We start from the raw sequence: 21,211 nt of genomic DNA on the forward strand, positions 1-21,211 counted from the left end.
AGCGTGGAGCCATAGTCTCCCGTCCTTATCCGCGACGAGGCAAAAGTGCAAAAAGAACATCCCTTGCCAGCCGTCGATCTTCCATCCGACGGTAGCATTGTAACGGCATAAGCTCCTGGCTGTCGTCGCTCGTCGATATCGGCCTCAAGTTTTCTTTAAAAGTTTTTCCAATTTCCAATTTCCCCCTGTTTTTTAAAATAAGTCTTTATTTAATACAATGTACAGGTGGAGAATCGCCCCTTTTTGAGATTTCTGGCTGGGCAGATGTCCAGAAAAATCATTAAAAATTTGTAAAAAACTTTGTGCGTGACACGTAGGCGCAAAGCCGAGAAAGCGTAGCCACAAGAAATATTTAGCGTTTTTATATTTTATTTTCGCGGGAAAAATACCTCTCCCTCTCTTCGCTTCCTTCGTCTCTGTATTTGTGCAATTTAGGGTTGCCAGCGGTCTCTCTCTCCCTCTCCCTCTCTCCCCGTGTGCGCTCGCGCGCGATTACTGTTGTGTGAACATCAAACGTAGGGTTTTCCATCTCTCTCTCGCTCTGTCTCTGAACTCTGTGTGTGTGTGTGTGTGTGTGTGTGTGTGTGTGAGCTTCTAGCTGGATCCCTTCGCAAGCCCCAAGTTCAGTCTCTTTTCTGTTCATTGTTTCAGATCGAGGCCAAGGTACCCTAACACAGGCCCAGAAACCCTAATCACAGGCTGAGAGAGCCTAATTACAGGCTGATAAATACTTGGTGCAAGACGAACAACCCTAAGTGCGGGTTGGGGACTGATTAAGGATCTGAAAACCCCTTGCAGAGGTGCCATTCCGGGTAATTGTCTCACCTAGGGTGAAACAGGCTGAGATTGTCTCCCTCCAAATCGCTGAGGTGATGAAGTGTATACAACATAACTGCTGAAGAATTTGACACGGCCAGTTCGAGGTCGCAACCGTTGATCAGAATTAGAGTTCAAAGGGGCTTCATGTCAGGCTTCCTCTAGTTGTTCCAATCTCTCTTCCGGTAGCAAGTATGGACAATACTCTGCGACGATGGCTCTACTGCACTGCTGCCTGAGAGGCTCTGCTGGCACTCCAAAGATTTGCACAGGAGGGGCTCCCACAACTTGGAACAGCTACCCCGTCCTTTTAGAGCTGGTGGAACATGAGTGCTGCTCCAGAAGTCATCAATCCTCAGGTAACTAACTAAAGAAGATCTACCTAGACACCTCACCATCTCCCCCCCCCTCCCCTTCCCCTCCTCCTCCAAAGATTCCTTCCCCTCGCCTTTGCTACAGCTTAGGGTGAGATTGTGGGATGTCAATACTCTGTTCTAGACGGTTCAGACTGTTGCGCCTCCTGTGAGCCAGGACTAGTTAGGACATAGAATGTTCTAAAGTGTAACCTGTTACATATGGTAGAGGATCACGATAGGCCCTATAGGCCTAAACAATGCTCTGTCTCCTGGCTTATTTGCCCATCTTGATGGTTTCAACTAACTTCGTTCCCCAGGCACTTTAACATCATCAAATGATCTATCAATGCTTTTCTATGCATGTCCTTTGAGTATACTTTGTTATTTGACCTCCAGTTATCCATGTAAATAGTTGTGGGCTTGAGAGAAGTAAACATTGTAACATATTGTCGTGTGGTTATGTATATTTTGTGTCGGCGACCTCCAGTATCAGGGTATGGTGTTAGTAATCATGTGTAACGTACATGAATCTCCCCAAGCGCCTCAAGGAATGTATAGAAATGTAGAAGAGTGTACAGTCCTCATGCTACGGTTGCAACCATACCATGTGCATTAGCATATAGTTCTGACTCTTGATGCTATGTATAATTAGGGACCATACCATGTGCACAAGCCCACTGATTGAAAAGGAAAGGGCTTTTAGGATCAGTTATAAGCACACCAAAAAAGGGATTTTTAGAGTGTGACTATAAGGTACTACAAGAGATGTGTTTGACATGATAGCATGGTGAAAGGGTTTTGGACTAGATGACCCTGATTTGCTGTTATTTTAAAATAGCCCATTCGTGAGGAGCATCAAATTAGAGATTATCAAGTGTGTTCAAGGTGAATATGTTTTCTATTGGAGATGGGATCACCCGCAAGGTTGCATATGTTGCTACTACTCTCGAGCATGTTCACTTCATAGTCGGTAATGGGTTGCATGTTGTCATCATGCTGGATATACACTCACATAAATGCACAGGGGAACAAGCTGGTACTTAAGTTTGGTGCTATGCTTTACAATCACATATATTTAGTAGTCTTGATGTATGACAAGCACTTATTTGAAAATTGACCTTTTCCCGTGTGTGCAGAATGGTGTTGAGATTAAACAGTGCTGGAAAGGTATGCCATTGGTCAGAACCAATTGTGCAAAGGGGCCTCTACCTGCCAGGTTGATGAGTGGGGATGTTTCATCATCCGGTGATGAGGTCAATACAAAAGTGAGTGACTGTTGTTCTGCATGGAAATGTTTGCCTTGTAAAAGTAGATTCTGATTGAGAGGTAATCCGATCTTGCTTTTGTTAATGCTGAATGTACAGGTGAGAAAGCCCTACACAATAACAAAGCAGAGAGAAAGATGGACGGAAAATGAGCATCAAAAGTTCCTAGAGGCTTTGAAACTCTATGGACGGGCTTGGCGCCGCATTGAAGGTATTTTTCACCTTCTTTGATTCCTTTTGTGAATTTAAAACGTTGATTAGAACTGCAGAAAGAGGTTCTTTGGCAACTTCATGTCTTTCTAGTGCATGGCTATAAATATATTTATCTAAGTTGTTTAGATGACCTGTGTCCTGTTTACTTGTAAAAAGCAATAATTGGAGCTCAGTGTAGTCATGGTCAAGTCTCTTCTTGTAATTTAGGTTTCATGTACACTTCTTATCTCAGAGGTCTACCTCAAATATTATTGTAGACAGAAAAACTCATGTGATTGATATATTCGCCTGCAGAGCATATTGGTACCAAGACTGCTGTCCAGATTCGAAGTCATGCTCAAAAGTTCTTCTCTAAGGTCCCCAATCCAGACTTTTATGATCAAATGAGCTCTTTCATACGCAACCTAGAAGCCCCATGTACTGCTTGCCTTTGTCTAGGTGAATTTATTATGCTGTTGAGCTAGGGAACTCAGGATTGTGTGCTTAGGACCCCATAGGGGATGGTAAGGGAGTTATACAAGAAGTATGGCTCCATTGATTTGTGATCCATTTTACTTGCTGCCATTATTTATTTAAGCTTGTTCTTGAAAGTTTAATATATAATATACAGTTTTGGAAGATGTTAACTTGTTTGTTACAGAAAAGTCCATTGCCTTCTTAGACAAGGGAGGTATCTTATGAAGTGGTCTTATGATAATATTGGTCATATGAGTGGATTTTCTTATTTCAACATCTCATTCAAGCTAAACAGGTGAAGATGACTAAATCTACTTTTAAAAGACTTAGTTTTTAGTGGCTTGTAGAATGTCAACCTTGGTATTGGGATGCCACAAGTTTCAAGAGTTCATATCCATTCTATAGAGACATGGCGAGGATGAAACATGGAGTATAAAGATTGGAGATTTTAAGTTGGAAAGTGTTCTGGGCACTTTGTCTAGTTTCTCAGATTTTGTCTACTTTGTTTCTCTTGCAAATTTGCCTAGCATTGGCAATTGAAGTGCAAGTGTGAGTGCAAGGGAATGGGGATATCCATCTCTTGTAAATATCCCCATGCCCTTCGCGCTCACACCTGCACTTCAATTGAATCATGGTGGAGATGAACTACAAGTCAAATATTACCATGAGCACTCTCTTCTAGGAGTCTTATCTTAGTTTGATGTTAACCAAGGTGTTGGAGGCAGTTAGGTACTTTCATCTCATGACGATAACTGTTTTGGATGCTGGATGATACAATTATTTTCTGTTTGAGCTTCTTAGTGGTAGGATTTCATTCAATTATTGTAAACATAGTTTTCTTATCTGCTTGTATGATGGAGTGTTCAGTGCACATTTTCTGCACGGATGATGTCAAGATCTTTTCTCTCTTCTTCATGTTCGTGGACTAATGTGGCTTGCAGGTTTATTTAAGAGAGGGCCTTGTGCTGGGGTCTGCTTCCTATGTTCTCTCCTTCGCAAGGTTATGTACTTAAGCTAAGCTACTGATGTGGAAAGGAGCTGAATGCCTGCCTCTGAAAGTATCCAGCTGAGGGTGGCCTAGGTCGGGGACCACCATGGATACCTTGAGGTGGGGGGCCTAGAGGCAATCAAAAGCCTAGGAAGAGCAAAACCCATTGGTGACATTGCTAAGGAAGATGAAGAAGAGGCTGAGGTCAAGATGGAAGTAAGTGAAAAAAAACAGGTGAAACCGATCCCGTCAAGTGGGAAAGACTCCGTTGGACACCCACACGCTTAAAAGCACAACTTTAAAACCACAAATTTGAAATGGACAACTCTAAAACAACTTGAATTTAAATGAACAGAAATGGAAAGATGGACACCAGCACTGGGGCCGGAACGGGCCGACCCCCCCCTCAATATATGATATATTTATTGGGAGTATTTAATGAATACAATGCTCCATGGGTTCCAAGAACCAGAAAATGTCCATGTACATATGAAAACAGTACCAAACAAATAGCTCGAATTTCGATGTAGAAGCTCGAAGCAGATCGACCACTAGTGTGGTCCAATCGCTACGGTCCTGTGCTTTCACTGGACTCCGCGGAGAGCGCTACACTGGTGTTCCGAGACCACGCACAGACAGGCGCTCTCGTACTAACGCCTGGCTCTCCCGATCTCAGCACCTTTGGACCGAGGTTCGCCCATATAGCTTGGACAACCCGGCACCGAACGGGTGTAGGCCGAGCGGGACGAATCTTTTACCAGATTCAAACATATAATACTTTACTCAAATCTGAAAATCACTTACTTGTAGATGGTTGATATGAAACCAATACTTGTAGTATGATGAAGTCTTCCAGGTGATGCGAAGTCCGTTTGATGAAGACTCAGTCGCCTCGTGGTGAACCACCAAGGCAAGTACCACCGCAAGAAATAACAGCCACCTGTTGTGAAAGAAGGAGAACCCACTTGGAGGAGAGGCCTGGCTGCAGTGGAGAGAAGATGGCCCACGTTTGCTGTATGCTGTACACAGGCGCTTGGCTGCAGTACAGTTGCTGCCTGTAGTACAGATGCGCAGCCACCTAGGAGGGAACAGAGATGTGACCTGAAGTGGGGCAGCCGCCTGTGAGGAAGGGCACCTGGCTGAAGTGTGTGCAGTCGGCTGGGAGAGTATAGGAGCCGCCAGCAGTCAGGTGTAGTCGCCTGTATGAGCAGCAGCCTGTAGGAGATGGCGTAGAGGAAGCAGCCGCCTCAAAGAAGCATGTGCAGCCTGTGTGTAGCACACCTGCAATCTGTGCTGACCGCCTGTAGAGAGTTTGGCGCAGGCAGCAGCAGCATAAGCACCCCCAGCAGCAAGCGTAGCAAAACTCCAGCCGTCAGGAAGCTTACGAGGGGTGATGAAGCAACGCCAGGAAGAAGCGATGGGATTTTTACGCTTGAAGGGGTAAACCTTTTTAATAAAATTTAATGTGAAGATACAACTCAAGATTTCCACGCTTGCATGAAAGGGGACTAGTGGGGGTTGGTGACCATGCCCACCCCCACACTCACTTAAAAGTGAGGCTCCCCACCTTGGCCCCTAAGTGGGTGCCCAAAGAGGGTGCCCACTTTTAAATGAGTGTGAACCCCTAACCTTATAAAACAAAGGGGTTAGAATTAAATAACATTAAACAACATGTACCATATACTTACCACCTGTTCACATGCACTGAAACTCGTCAGAATACAGAGCAGACTTCACGACTCACTGGCAGGCGTCCCCGCTCAGTAAGTAACACGTCAGGCAGGTAAACACACAAATACATGTCATGCGAAAACAGTTTCAAGCATGCAAATCATGTGTGCATGTGCAAATAGTAACATGGACATATCTCTCGTTCATGGAACATGTACAAAATATCTGTCGGCACAGAACTGGCACGACATAAAACATAAAAACCTGGTCTTCCTATGGAGTGACAGTCCCATAGGTAAGACACAGTTCCAGGCACGAGTTTCCCTATGGTGTGACAGTCCCATAGGCAAAACACGGCACGAATACTGGCTCTTCCATGGCGTGACAGTCCCATGGATCGAGCACAGTCCAGGTCATACACGGGTGGCACTGATCTGGCTCCCGTCCATACGACACTATCCTGCTAACACACGGGTGGCACCAGTCTGGCTCCCGTCCATGTCAGCAAAATACTGGCCTCTTCACACGAGACACCGGCCTGGCCTCAAGTGAACGAGACGCAAAAACTAGGAATGGACCAAATGGTCGGCCAATTGGTGACATCCCCCCGGGCTTCTAAAGAGTTGACCTCAATTGAAAAGCCTCAAGATATGCCTGCAACAATTGCGGATAATCTGCAAAATAATCCTCATTTACCCATTTGGCATCAATAGGCAAATAATTTTTAAACTTCACAAGGTATCTCCTGGAAAACTTTCCTGCAGGTAGCTTTCTCTCCTTGTGAAAAACAATCTGTTCTGGCTGGAGGATCTCCTCAAGCTCTTCAATCTCTGGCGGATCTTCTGTGACAGGCTCATCAGGATCTGGCCCCACATATTTCCGAAATAGACTCACATGAAAAGCATTGTGAATCTTCCAATGACTAGGTAGAGCAAGTCTGTAGGACACTTCATTGATTTTGTGAATCACCTTGAAGGGTCTATAATAGCGAGGAGAAAGCTTAGGATATGATCCTTCTCGTCCTGGCCTCTTCCGAAGCCTAGCCTTCTCAAATTTCAGCAATACCCAATCACCTTCTTTGACTTCCATGTCCCTTCTATGCTTGTCAGCAGCCATTTTATGCTTATCCTGAGATCTCGCAATGGCTGTCCGCACCTGACCAAAGGCAACATCCAAGTCACGAACATATTCATCAGCTGCAAAAATCTCATCCTTTGTACGAAGGATGGGTGGCAAGACCACTCTGCCATAAATAATCTCAAACGGAGCCTTTCCTGTGGAAGCATGGATTGTATTGTTGTAGGCAAACTCAACAAGTGGAAGATACTTCTCCCATGCACTCTTTTGATCTGCCACATAACACTTCAACAAATCCAACACGGCTGAATTTGCAGCTTCACTTTGGCTATCCGTTTGGGGATGATAAGCTGATGAAAACTCAAGCTTAGTACCCATATTATCAAACAAAGCCCTCCAAAATAGGCTTGTAGTCCTGGGATCTCTATCCCCAACAATGGATTTAGGCATACCATGATGCTTGAAAATATTAGCAAGAAAAAGCTTTACCATATGATCAGCTTTAATGGTTTTCTTGACGGGCAAGAAGTGAGCTTGCTTGCTAAACCTGTCCACAATAGTCCAAATAGCATCATTCCCATGCTGGGATCTAGGCAAATCCATAATAAAATCCATCGTGATACTTTCCCAAGGTTGCGAGGGAATAGGCAATGGCTGAAGCAAACCTGGAGGCTTTTGCCTATCAAATTTCACCTTTTGGCAAGTGATACATGCACGCACATAAGCCTCAATGTCTTTACGCATGCTTGGCCAAAAGAAATACCTCTGAATCATGCGAGTAGTAGACATAATACCTCTATGACCAGCATAAGGTGGAGCGTGACATTCGTCCATAACCTTTGGACGCAAATCCTTCACCACACATAGGCAATTATCCTTCATGAGATAACCCTCATTGATAACATAAGAGGCATGTGAATGACCAGCCATCAAATCAGTCCATATATGGCAAAAATCAGCATGCAAATGATACAAATCTCTCATAGCAGATAGATCTCCATGAGAGGCCACTGAGACTGCAGCAATATAAGGCCTCCTAGATAGTGCATCGGCCACCACATTTTTCTTTCCTGGAGTATGCACAATCTGAAAATGAAACATGGAAAGAAAATTTGCCATTCTCATTTGCTTCTCTGAAAGCTTGGTTTGAGATAGAAAGTATCTCAAGCTTTGATGATCTGTCTTGACTACAAATTCAGTCCCAAGAAGGTAGTGTTTCCAAATCTTTAAGGCGTGAATTACAGCCAAGAGCTCTTTCTCATAGATATCCATATGAAGCTCGGCATCATGCAAACGACGGCTCTCGTATGCAACTGCATGCCCTTCTTGATTTAGGACAGCTCCTATGCAATCACCACAAGCATCACATTCAACCACGAATGACTTGTGCAAGTCAGGAACAATCAATACTGGACCACATATGATCGCATGCTTGAGCTGCAAGAAAGCATCCTGTTCCTTTGAAGTCCATTTGAAAGCAGTTTTCTTCTTCGTGAGATCATGTAGAGGAGTGGCAATCATGGCGAAATGCCTTATGAAACGCCTGTAGTACGAACATAATCCGAGAAAACTACGTACTTGATGTACGTTTTGCAATTCGGGCCAATTCCGAATAGTCTCTATCTTTGCAGGATCCATTGTAACTCCATCCTTGGATACAATATGTCCCAGATAATGAATCTCTGAAAGGAAAAACTCACTTTTCTTGGCATTGACGAAAAGTTTATGCTTCCGCAACTCTTCGAACACTGTGACCAAATGAGTTCTGTGTTCCTGCTCATTCTTGGAGAGAACCAAGATATCATCAAAGAAGACTCCTGTAAACTTGCGATGGGGTCGGAATATCCTATCCATCATACGATTAAAAGTAGCAGGAGCATTGGTGAGACCAAAAGGCATTACCAAGAATTCATATAATCCGAAGGCTGTCCTGAATGCAGTCTTATGGACATCTTGTGGCACCACGCGTATCTGGTGATAACCACTCTTCAAATCAAGTCTGCTAAAGCAAGCCGAACCATCAAGCTTATCCAAGATATCATCAATACGTGGAATAGGAAATCTGTTCTTGATGGTAAGCTTGTTCAAAGCTCTATAGTCTACACACATACGGAATGATCTGTCCTTCTTTTGAACAAGAAGCACAGGAGAGCAGTAAGGTGAGGAACTGGGCTGAACCAAACCTTTCTCTAAAAGCTCGTTAACCTGCTTCATAATTTCTTCTTGTTGTGCAGCACTCACTCGGTATGCGGGTTTGTTAGGTGGAGAACTACCTGGCACAAGATCTATACGATGATCTTTGGGCCTTTGGGGAGGTAATGCACCTGGCAATGAGTCAGCAAAACAGTCTTTGAATGCATTAAGAAAATTCAGCCTATCATTAGACATAGCATCCATATTTTGATGATTTGGCACAAGACTATCACGCACAAAAACCAAGTACGCTGAAAGACTCTTTTTCATTGCTTTATTAATTTGGATGTGTGATACAACTGGGATGGAATCCCCTTCTTTGCCAGCATCAATAAAATGCATGCGGCCTTTATACATAAAAGAAATCATATTAGACTTATAGTCTTTGCGGGGCTCAAGCCTATGGTGCCACGGCTTGCCCAACAATACATCACATCCATTTAGAGGAGCAACTAGGAAATGCTCATTATCAAGATAGCCCTGTATATGGATGCGCAACTTCCCAATCAAAGGGGTAACCTGCACCTCTTTACCAATAAATGCAGCTTCGGCTTCAATCTGAGGTCCCATGTTTTCAACCTCAATTCCCAATGCTGCTGCCATTTGCATAGAGATGAAATTGTCAGTTGCACAGTCATCAAACATGAAGAGTGCGGGCTGATCCTTAACTTGTCCCCAAGCCTTGCAAACCATACGCTCTTTTGCATCATGACCTGTATTACCTTGCACATCAGGAACTGCATGAACATTTGCTTTGGTGTGCTTGTCCTCGTGCTTTGGTTTGCGATCTGGGCATTGCCGAAACATGTGGTCTTTGCTACCACAAGAAAAGCATTTTCCATCCTTAGCATATTGCTCTCTTTGTTCCGGGGTTAAGCCAAATTTGTTCTTCCTTGGGCCCTGTTCTTTAGATGGGTTATTTTCAGCTTTACCACCCTTGTAAGGCTCCCGGAAGTTCTTTTTAAATGGCTGTCCGCCCTTTTGCTGATTTGGGGCAGCCTTGTCCTTCGCCTTGGAACCTCCTTGATCCTGCTTGATCTTGAGCACCAATTGCTCTGTGGCAAGGGCAGAAGCTGTGAGTTGTTGCAACGTATGTTTTGGGTGCAATTCAATACCCGATCTATATGCAGGTTGCAATCCAGAACGAAACTTCCTCTTTCTTTCATCCTCTGTGATTAGCATGAAGGGAGTCACTTCCAGCAACACTTTCCAAAATTTGTTAACATACTGTTGCACACTCTCATTGTCTTTTTGTTCCAGCCTGTCCCACTTTTGAGTGAGAGTTTGCTCTGCATTGGGTGGCAAGAACTGAGCATAAAATCTATCTTTGAATTCCTTCCAAGTAGAGATGGGATCCTTGGTGATCTTTTCGGTGATCCACCAATGGGCAGCAGTGCCTTTCAGAAACATGCTAGCATGGCGCACCTTCGACTTTTCTGTAAAGTCCTCATCGCTAAAAGCAATGTCGAACTGTGCCACAAACGCTAACACCTTAGAGGCATCATGTTCACCATGAAAGACATCAAATTTGACAGATTTATCACCTGCTTTGAACTCCTTGAGCTTCCTGGCATGAGGCTCATGGTCCTCTCTTTTTCTTTTCCCCTTATCCAACGGGGTAGCCCTGTCTGCATGGGCTCCATGGGCCGTCAAAGAAGCTTCATGGGGCACGGTGGCATGTGCTCCACGAACTCGAAGCTCAGATGCATGTGACTTACCTGCATATGGCATTGTCTCTCCATGAGACAACTCAGAAGGCAAAATTTTTCTGGAAGCAGACCTGTCACCATGAGATACATATCTGGCATGCATGTGACTTTCGTGCCCTCCATGAGCACTGGCATACATAAATCTGTCAGGCTTAGTGCCTTGGGGAGAGGATGCATGTCGAGAGGTGACAGTCACCTCTTCCTTTTGCATATAAGATTTCAGCCTCTGGGATGCGGGATCTCCATGCTTCAAACGAGGTGGATTTCTGAAAATCAGCTCCCCGTCATCCCCCTCTTTGATATCACCTTTGCGAAGGAGATAGGCAAGTGCCAACTCCCTTGGTTTCTTGCCCACTTCACGAGCCATTGATTCAAAGGTTACATCAACCATAGCATCAGCCTTCCTGGCTTCAATAGCACTTTGTAGATGAGGATCTTCATGCAAAAACTTCAATTCTTGCTCTTGAGCCTGCAAAAGTTTTCTCATATGTTCCATTTCAGCTTTCATAGCATCAGGGTCTTGTTCAAGCATAACTGTCTTTCCTGGAGACAGTTGACCCTTGGATTCACTATCAAGAACCCTTTCAAGGGGCTTGTGCCTACCACGCAGGGCATCAGACCCACGAGAGGCACTAGAGGGACCCCTCGAATTTGGTACTTCCAAAGGGTTGCCTTGGCTGTCCATTGTGTTCAAAGTTTGCTAAAAGCGGGATGTCCAGTACACAGGTTCGTTTCCCCACTAGGAAGAGGGAAACAACCGTGCTCTGATACCAATGAAACCGATCCCGTCAAGTGGGAAAGACTCCATTGGACACCCACACGCTTAAAAGCACAACTTTAAAGCCACAAATTTGAAATGGACAACTCTAAAACAACTTGAATTTAAATGAACAGAAATGGAAAGATGGACACCAGCACTGGGGCCGGAACGGGCCGACCCCCCCCTCAATATATGATATATTTATTGGGAGTATTTAATGAATACAATGCTCCATGGGTTCCAAGAACCAGAAAATGTCCATGTACATATGAAAACAGTACCAAACAAATAGCTCGAATTTCGATGTAGAAGCTCGAAGCAGATCGACCACTAGTGTGGTCCAATCGCTACGGTCCTGTGCTTTCACTGGACTCCGCAGAGAGCGCTACACTGGTGTTCCGAGACCACGCACAGACAGGCGCTCTCGTACTAACGCCTGGCTCTCCCGATCTCAGCACCTTTGGACCGAGGTTCGCCCATATAGCTTGGACAACCCGGCACCAAACGGGTGTAGGCCGAGCGGGACGAATCTTTTACCAGATTTAAACATATAATACTTTACTCAAATCTGAAAATCACTTACTTGTAGATGGTTGATATGAAACCAATACTTGTAGTATGATGAAGTCTTCCAGGTGATGCGAAGTCCGTTTGATGAAGACTCAGTCGCCTCGTGGTGAACCACCAAGGCAAGTACCACCGCAAGAAATAACAGCCACCTGTTGTGAAAGAAGGAGAACCCACTTGGAGGAGAGGCCTGGCTGCAGTGGAGAGAAGATGGCCCACGTTTGCTGTATGCTGTACACAGGCGCTTGGCTGCAGTACAGTTGCTGCCTGTAGTACAGATGCGCAGCCACCTAGGAGGGAACAGAGATGCGACCTGAAGTGGGGCAGCCGCCTGTGAGGAAGGGCACCTGGCTGAAGTGTGTGCAGTCGGCTGGGAGAGTATAGGAGCCGCCAGCAGTCAGGTGTAGTCGCCTGTATGAGCAGCAGCCTGTAGGAGATGGCGTAGAGGAAGCAGCCGCCTCAAAGAAGCATGCGCAGCCTGTGTGTAGCACACCTGCAATCTGTGCTGACCGCCTGTAGAGAGTTTGGCGCAGGCAACAGCAGCATAAGCACCCCCAGCAGCAAGCGTAGCAAAACTCCAGCCGTCAGGAAGCTTACGAGGGGTGATGAAGCAACGCCAGGAAGAAGCGATGGGATTTTTACGCTTGAAGGGGTAAACCTTTTTAATAAAATTTAATGTGAAGGTACAACTCAAGATTTCCACGCTTGCATGAAAGGGGACTAGTGGGGGTTGGTGACCATGCCCACCCCCACACTCACTTAAAAGTGAGGCTCCCCACCTTGGCCCCTAAGTGGGTGCCCAAAGAGGGTGCCCACTTTTAAATGAGTGTGAACCCCTAACCTTATAAAACAAAGGGGTTAGAATTAAATAACATTAAACAACATGTACCATATACTTACCACCTGTTCACATGCACTGAAACTCGTCAGAATACAGAGCAGACTTCACGACTCACTGGCAGGCGTCCCCGCTCAGTAAGTAACACGTCAGGCAGGTAAACACACAAATACATGTCATGCGTAAACAGTTTCAAGCATGCAAATCATGTGTGCATGTGCAAATAGTAACATGGACATATCTCCCGTTCATGGAACATGTACAAAATATCTGTCGGCACAGAACTGGCACGACATAAAACATAAAAACCTGGTCTTCCTATGGAGTGACAGTCCCATAGGTAAGACACAGTTCCAGGCACGAGTTTCCCTATGGTGTGACAGTCCCATAGGCAAAACACGGCACGAATACTGGCTCTTCCATGGCGTGACAGTCCCATGGATCGAGCACAGTCCAGGTCATACACGGGTGGCACTGATCTGGCTCCCGTCCATACGACACTATCCTGCTAACACACGGGTGGCACCAGTCTGGCTCCCGTCCATGTCAGCAAAATACTGGCCTCTTCACACGAGACACCGGCCTGGCCTCAAGTGAACGAGACGCAAAAACTAGGAATGGACCAAATGGTCGGCCAATTGGTGACACAGGAGGGAGGGGGTTGCTCCAGGAAGTTTCCAAGGTGCTGGTGAAGCCAATGCTTGGTTAATGGGTGGCCGCCCTTATGGGCATCAGTCAGATAGCCAACAATGTGTGCAGTTGGGAAGCTCCGTGGAGCAGCTTGGCACAATGAGGGAAAAATGGGGGCCAGAGGCTGAGTTTTGGTGAGGAGGAGAGCCAAAAAAAAGCACTAAAAGGATGACGGGCTGAATAAGAAAGAAGTGAGGGATGGTGGGTGGAAGGGAGAAAGCGAAAAGGGAAAAGGGAGCGTGTGAACTGATGCTGTCCAGAAACGCATTTCCTTCATAGTGTCATGGGACACTGCTTACTGCATTGCCTGATCTACAATTTCTCTCTTCACGTCCCATTTAGTCCTTTTCTCAGCGTGCACTCTTACATATAATGGGATGTTTGACCTATGCAGTTCTTGGCTGTTCTTCACAAAGTCAGTGATAGCTCAAAGCAAGATTGAGGGGGGTTTGCAGTCATATGATGTTGGAACCTGTGCAGTTCCATGGTTGTTGGTTGTTGTTCTCAGATCTTGACAAAGTCAGTGATAGTACAAAGAAAGATTTAGGGGGTTTGCGGCCATTTTCTCACTATTGGGTCTGCCAGCGCTCTCTTGCAACTCTCAAGGTGGCCATTATATCCCATCCCGATAGACCATTGTGGGTGGGTACTGTGTTATTGGTTTCCATGATGAGCATCACTTGTAGCCTTAACTCTAGGTCCATGCGGTATACTTCTTGTCATATATGAGGCCACAAAGGGGCTTTCACCCTTGTGCACCCTTGTGTAGGAAGTTAGGGTGGTTTCCTTGGTGAACATGGAATCCATCCTTCACATGTCTCAGCAGGAGCGTGATATCTCTAAGCACCTCTACCTTTTGTAGATTAGACCCTTGGCAAGTGGGCCCCTAGGTAAGACCTTGGCGAGATGCCGGTAATTGGCCCGGCCGTGCTGGCGTTCCCGTTTTTAACCTCTCCCCACTGCTGTCTAACTCCAAAAGCATGCCAAACATAAACTAGTTGGCGCAGGGGCTCAGCCAGGTTGGGCTATTTGTCTTTGATGGCAATTTCGTCATGATGGGTTATGTACATGCAAGTGCAGGGGAAGCTACTGCTTTACTATGATTCAGATGATTGGGTGACATCTATCCTAAAGTTTATGCATGTTGAAAGAGCTCAATATGGTGGACGCTCAGACCTCACATTACTTTTTGCATATGTGCTAGGGATTTCAGATATAGAAAATAGCGGAATTAAACATGCACAGCACACACACGAGTCTTAAAACTACTGCTCTGTATTATGTACAAGAATGAAGTGTTACAACCGTACTTCAAGTACAAGAGATGGCTGAGAATGAAGACAGCAGTTTACAGCCCATGATCTGTAGAAAATCTCCTCGGGCTGAGTCTTAGACCTACTGTTCTGTATTATGTACAAGAATGAAGTGTTACAAACTTACTTCAAGTACAAGAGATGGCTGCGAATGAAGACAGCAGTTTACAGCCCATAATCTGCTGTAAATCTCCTTGGCCAGCCCACACACTGTAGAGAGACTAGCGTATTGATTTTGACGATTTTCCAAGGCATGTATATGTATGCATCAATAATGTTGGTTGGCCTTCATATTTGCTGTCGGCTTGCTCCAAAGGACAACCCACAACCATGTTGTCAAGACCTGACTGCCTGCGCAGACTCCCACGAGGCATAGGCTGTTGTCAAGATCTGATTGCTTGCCTGTGCACTTGCCTGGCTGCTAATTAATGCATGTATGCCATGTGGCTGCTATGGTGGCACTACTACAGGAGAGGTGCGTCTTAAGGCAGGGTCTATTAGACCATGGATGCACTGCACATGGTCACCTGGAAATGATACTTTCTGGTCAGATCATGGAGGCTTTGCAGAGACATATATGAGTAACATTGTTATTTAAACAGACACACCATAATCTAGAGAGGGCTACTTGTAGTGTTCGTTTATATACAGGGATCTGCGACATGCCATTAGGTACACAGTTTTGGGATCGGCGGTGTCTCAAATGCCTATAACTATACAGAGCTACTCGGAGCCATTAGATTTCATGATTATGAATCTGGATAGAGTAGATGTTATTATCGGAAAAGAGTGGTTTCATAACCATGATGCCCAGATAGAGTGGAAGGGTCTAAGTTATCTTTTGTCATGGAGGGCGCCTAGATTTGTCTTTAGGGTGATTTTGATGTTCCATCCGCTACTCTTGTAAGCTCAGTTGAACTTCGTAATATAGTAAAGGATTCTAATTATGAAGCGTTTTAATGTGCTAGATACCATGTCATCTGATGCTAATTGTGAGTTTAATTCAGTTAGTCTTGATGTATGGGAGACACAAGCTTTAGAGAACATCAGGGTAGTTTGCCGATGTTTTCTTAGCTGAGTTACCTTAGGTCTTCCACCCAGTCAGTCAGTTGATCATAAGATTGATCTAGTTCTAGGGTCCCAACCTATGAGCATTGTGCCTTATAAGATGAGCCAAATGGAAGAAGATGCGAAGATGAGATTGTTTGACAGTTTAGTCGAATTTCGTAATATAGCAAAGGATTCTAATTATGAAGCATTTCAATGTTCTAGATACCATGTCATCCGATGCTAATTGTGAGTTTAATTCAGTTAGTCTTGATGTATGGGAGAGATAGGCTTTAGAGAACATCAGGGTAGAGTTTGCCGATGTTTTCCCAACTGAGTTACCTTAGGTCTTCCACCAATCGGTTAGATGATCATAAGATTGATCTAGTTCTAGGGTCCCAACCTATGAGCATTGTGCCTTCCAAGATGAGCCAACCGGAAGAAGATGAGAAGATGAGATTGTCTGACAGTTGTCAGAATATGTTCGGATGGGACATATTAGGAGTAAAATCTCCTTGGGAGGCACTAGTACTTTTGAAGCACAAGAAGGACGGAAGTTAAAGAATGTGTGGCAACTAGAAAAAGTTGAATAAAGTTCCGATCAAGAATAGTTATCCCCTTTTCAGAGTGGATGAACTAGGTTGTAGGAAGCTACCTATTTTATGAAGATTGACTTTCATAGTGGTTATCACCTCATATGGATATCTGAAGAAGGCGTCTTTAAGACGAGATTCTGCACTCGGCATACGAAGTTTCTCATATTGCCTTTTGGGCTCACGAATGCTCGTGCAAATTTTCAGCCGATGATGAATGATCTCTTTAAAGGTTATTCGTGGTGGTGTTTCTAGATGATATCTTGATATATAGTCATACTTTGGAGGAGCATGTTGAACCTCTCCAGATCCTCATGAGGATTTTGAGATGAAAGAAGTTGTATGCCAAGTATACGAAGTGTGAGTTTTTCAAACAAGAACTCGTATATCTAGGACATCGGATTTCTTGAGATGGGATGAGTATAGATCTTGAGCGCATATGGAAGGTTTTAGATTAGCTAGTTTCTCACACTATAAGACAACTTTGGGCGTTTCACTGTCTTTCTCAAGAAGTCGGTGAGGGATTATTCATACTTAACCATACCTTTCACGGACCTCCTTCGGGGAAGAGGACGTAAGTCCAACAGCTTGATTTCTTGGAATGTGAAGCTTGATGAGCTCTCGAGCTTAAGGTGTAGGGAGCATATGCATTGGCCTTGATCCTAGTAGACCATTTGTGGTCGAGATAGATTGTCACGTGCATCCTGCACTTGGATGCCACGTAGACATATTTGTACAGAAGGTGCAGGACCTGGGATGGAAAGCTGGTCCCATGTGAGCCCAGTCCGGGACGAGTCAGTCAGGGATCCATCTCAGTCGTCCGAGGTTAGGTGTGCATTGTCGTGCAGCACAGGAGTCCAAGGTCAGGTGTATACTGTCCTGCATATGAAACGGTGCCAGTCCGCACTGTGAGTCTCCCTTTGGAATGATGTCAGTGATTCTGTGTATTTGGTATGGTACCGGATGCCAGATTATTGTGTAGTTAGTTAGGGTTTGCTTTTAGAACAAGGGGCCAGCCCATAGGGCTACCCCAAATCTTAGTTAGGGGAAGCATATAGGCTGTACAACCTGGTTATGGCCATAAGGGCAAGTATGGGGCAGACCATACAGGCTGCCCAGTACCCAAACAGCCTAAAGACTATGACCCAACCCCTAAGGAATCATGCGCGTAAAGCCCAACCAACAAGGGAAGAAAAGCGCAGCTTTTATTGAAATTTTCTAGCATTAAATGCTTATATTCAGTCGTGGGATAGAATTAGAACTGGCCGACTGCTTATCTTGGAGTAGTATTAATAGATGAGCCACAATCCATTTGTTTTCTCTCATATTTCACCAAGAGCCAAGGCAAACAAGGTCTAGACAAGCAAAGGGGTGAAGGACTGCAGGTCAAGGGCAGAGATTTCTCAGCCAAGAAAGGTCAAGATTTCTGTATTTTCTTTTCAGATTCACATCATTTTAATAAAGCAAATACACCATCTGTGGTGGGGACCCTACAGAGGGTATTTGGGACCCAATGCTCTGTCCTCTCTCTCTCTCTCTCTCTCTCTCTCTCTCTCTCTCTCTCTATTTTCTACACATCTTCATTCAGTTTTGTGCGTTAATTCTATCGTGAAAAGTGTGCTGATTTTGAGCATTGAAGTTACCGATTCTTCGAAGCTTCCGCGTGTTACAGTGGTATTAGAGCCTACTTCAAGTGCAAAGATTCAGCAAAGAAACCATAATTTTTTTCTCGTTCGTGTGGTTGGTTTTCAGACGCTGGTGGACTACCCCTTTCGGAGTGACTCCTGTCCCTCGAAGGACGGTTGGTTTTCAGCCTCCGGAAGCCTTCGGACTTCTCCCACACAGATAGTAGATGGTCATATTACGCTCCGGAAAGGAAGTGCGTTTTCTTGCTACGGCGAGCTTCGACGACAAGAGAGACCCAGAACCATGGGACCAGAGTGCATCAAGCAGCCCAGATAGGGCACCAGGCTTGAGTGTCACAGATTTGTTCCAGCAGATGATGCGAGCAATTGCAGACCAGACAACCAAGTTGGACGAGCAGAAGGCGCAGATCTTGGCTCTGGAAGAGCATACCCGTTCTCCAGTGTTGCCTCTCCTTCCGTATCCCAGATTCCAGATCCTCTACACAGGGACCCTCTCGTTGGGTCATGACCGTAGTCGAGCTCTTTGCTTGAGTTGCAGATGCGTGCATTGGAGATCCGACAACGTGAAGACGAAGCCATGCGACGCGTGGAACACGAGTGTTACCTAGGAGCTTTGGACGCTAGATTGACACCGGCGGTGCCCTCGAATCATTTTCCGGAGAATATGAATTTCAGTAAGTATAATGGTAAACTCGATCCCACATCAGAAGCCTGGCTGAACTGTACATGGCTGTAGAAACACCTCGATGAACTGATCTCGAGCCTATGCACTCTCCCCAAGGGCATGAGGAAGGGCTGCACACCTGAGGCTGAGAAAGGACTGCGGTGGACTGTTCTAAGCTATGTAAATATGCTGTAAATGCTTATGTATGATATGTTACCTTCACCAGATGACTGTAGCATGTATGGATAATGCACAGAGGGCAGAGGCACTGCTGTAGGGTTGAATACGCAAGGTAAACTGCTGGAGAACTGCAAACGCAGGACTGAACTGACCTGAATACCTGCTGGTGGAGATCTATGCTCAAACGCAGAGGGTACCTATTGAACTGGGGCCTGAAAGAGTGCTGTATGCCGCCTGTAGGCTGAAAGGACAGAATTGCTGCGTTAGGGTACAGATGGCTGCGCCTGATGTCTATAGGGGCTGTGGAACTGCTGGCTGCTGAATGGGACTGCAGGATGGCTGCGTCAAGCTGCAGGGAAGGCTGAAAGCACAAACGCAAGCTCCAGAAGGCCTGGGACCAGTCTAGGCTGAAGGCGGGAATGCTCCTAATGCTGAGGATGAAGGCGCCTAGCTCATTGAAGACTGAATGGTAGAACTAAGCCCTATGCAAGCCTATTTATACTAACCAGGGGCTGGTCAAGTTGGCTGGTCATTTATTTAATAAAGTTTATATTTATAAATGACATTAAATGCTAAATAAATACCATAAAATATGAGAAAAATACTAGATAAATCCTAGTAAATTCCCTAAGGCTTCTGAGATGTTCTAAATGATGCACAAGCATATGAATGCATATTATGCAGGATGCAGAGTGCTTTCTGGATGCAAACCCTAAGGCTTCTACTACTGACTCTACATGCATGAATGATTCTCTCCAAGTGGGTTAAGGGACTTGACTGATTGATTGACCCGCTAAGGCTGAGGAATGACCTACGTAGCTCGTGCCTGACTTATCCTGGACTGAGGATGTACAATGGGGTCACGGCGTACGACAAATATCATTCTACCGGGTTCTAATAATGTACAAATGTTGCACTGCTGATGATGAGCCAGTTTGTCACCATGCATTGAGTGCAGAGTGCATGTGACACATATAGGAGTGAGGAACCCAATACCAAGAGCTAGCTTTTGGACACTTTGGTGACATGTACAGGGATGTCGAGAGCTGCTTTTTGGAGTGTGGATTTGAGAGAGGAGGATGGTAAGAGGATAGAGAGATTGGAGGTGATAATGTTCCAATGTATGTTCAAGACCTGCTTTTTGGAGTGTAGATTTGGGAGAGGAGGAGGATGGCAAGAGGATAGAGAGATTGTAGGTGATGATGTTATAATGTATGTTCAGGATCAAGCCTTTGGTGCCACACAAGATTATAATGATTGAGTTTGGAGTAGCTCTTTATTCCTAAATGTCCTTTTCGAGATTATCACTTGCACACACAATCTATATAACAATAGACAGAGACCGCCTCCCAAAGTCGGTACTTGAGTCTTACAGATAGCTTGTGCGAGTCTAAGTTGATCCCATTAGATTATAATGATTGAATTTTTAACCGGCTTTGTACTAGTCTTAGTTGATCCCATTAGAGCTTCTTATCAAGCTTCACTTCTTAGAGAATATTTCGTGAGAGTTACAAAGGACCGTTTTGGTTGAAAAGCCTAGATATCTCTATGGACACATGTCATCATAATTGTGATCTAGTCATATGAGAATTGAGTTCACTGCGTCTAATTTTCTTATTGCCCAAGGAAAAATCTTTTTCATTTTTGAAGGAATTACAAGCTAAATAATCTCTGTGATGGCTGAGGATGCTTTTGTTTTCTTAGTCGCCTATTGTAGTGAACGACTTGTAGCGACATCCTCCATGAGTGATAATGGTCTTAAATCTGAGTGTCTCTGGGACTTTTTCATGCTGTATATTAAGCTTCATGTGCAATGCTAGCTTCATTTTCAAACAGAAAGACTTGATGTGTCCTTATGTCATGATATCTTTTAATATGTTGCAGCTAGAACGGGGGGCTTCAGCTGGAGATTCAGCTGGGAAAGTACAAGACATTGAAATCCCACCTCCACGCCCTAAAAGAAAGCCTAGTCATCCATATCCAAAAAAAGCTGGTAATAGCCCCTCCTCTTTGGAAGAAGAGAATAGAGATTCTCCACCATCGTCTTCAGCAAGCCTGGCTGTAGCTAATCATGAAAACTCCCAGGTATTGATGCTTGTATTCTAGCTTTCCCACATGTGAAGGCTTAAAAATTTGACAGTTTTTGGCAAGACAATGGAACACAAGTGT

The 21,211-nt window shown here is 44.9% G+C and overlaps 1 protein-coding gene across 2 annotated transcripts in view; it reads left to right on the forward strand.

The window, feature by feature from the left end:
* Positions 1 to 396: 396 nt before the first annotated feature.
* The window catches only part of LOC147637912 (uncharacterized), a 28,371-nt gene continuing 7,556 nt past the window's right edge, over positions 397 to 21,211 (forward strand). Inside the window, exons 1-5 of one of the 2 annotated variants that reach the window (XM_086799755.1) lie at positions 397 to 1,175; positions 2,309 to 2,437; positions 2,537 to 2,648; positions 2,945 to 3,006; positions 20,927 to 21,127. In XM_086799755.1, coding sequence (XP_086655881.1) covers positions 1,143 to 1,175; positions 2,309 to 2,437; positions 2,537 to 2,648; positions 2,945 to 3,006; positions 20,927 to 21,127 — 537 coding nt within the window. In that variant the 5' untranslated portion in view covers positions 397 to 1,142. The remainder of the gene's footprint in view (positions 1,176 to 2,308; positions 2,438 to 2,536; positions 2,649 to 2,944; positions 3,007 to 20,926; positions 21,128 to 21,211) is intronic. The other variant, XM_086799756.1, reaches the window with a different exon arrangement.

This window comes from Cibotium barometz, chromosome 6 (assembly GCF_041138505.1).
Source record: "Cibotium barometz isolate CiBa-2024 chromosome 6, ASM4113850v1, whole genome shotgun sequence".
Taxonomy (NCBI): Eukaryota; Viridiplantae; Streptophyta; class Polypodiopsida; order Cyatheales; family Cibotiaceae; genus Cibotium; species Cibotium barometz.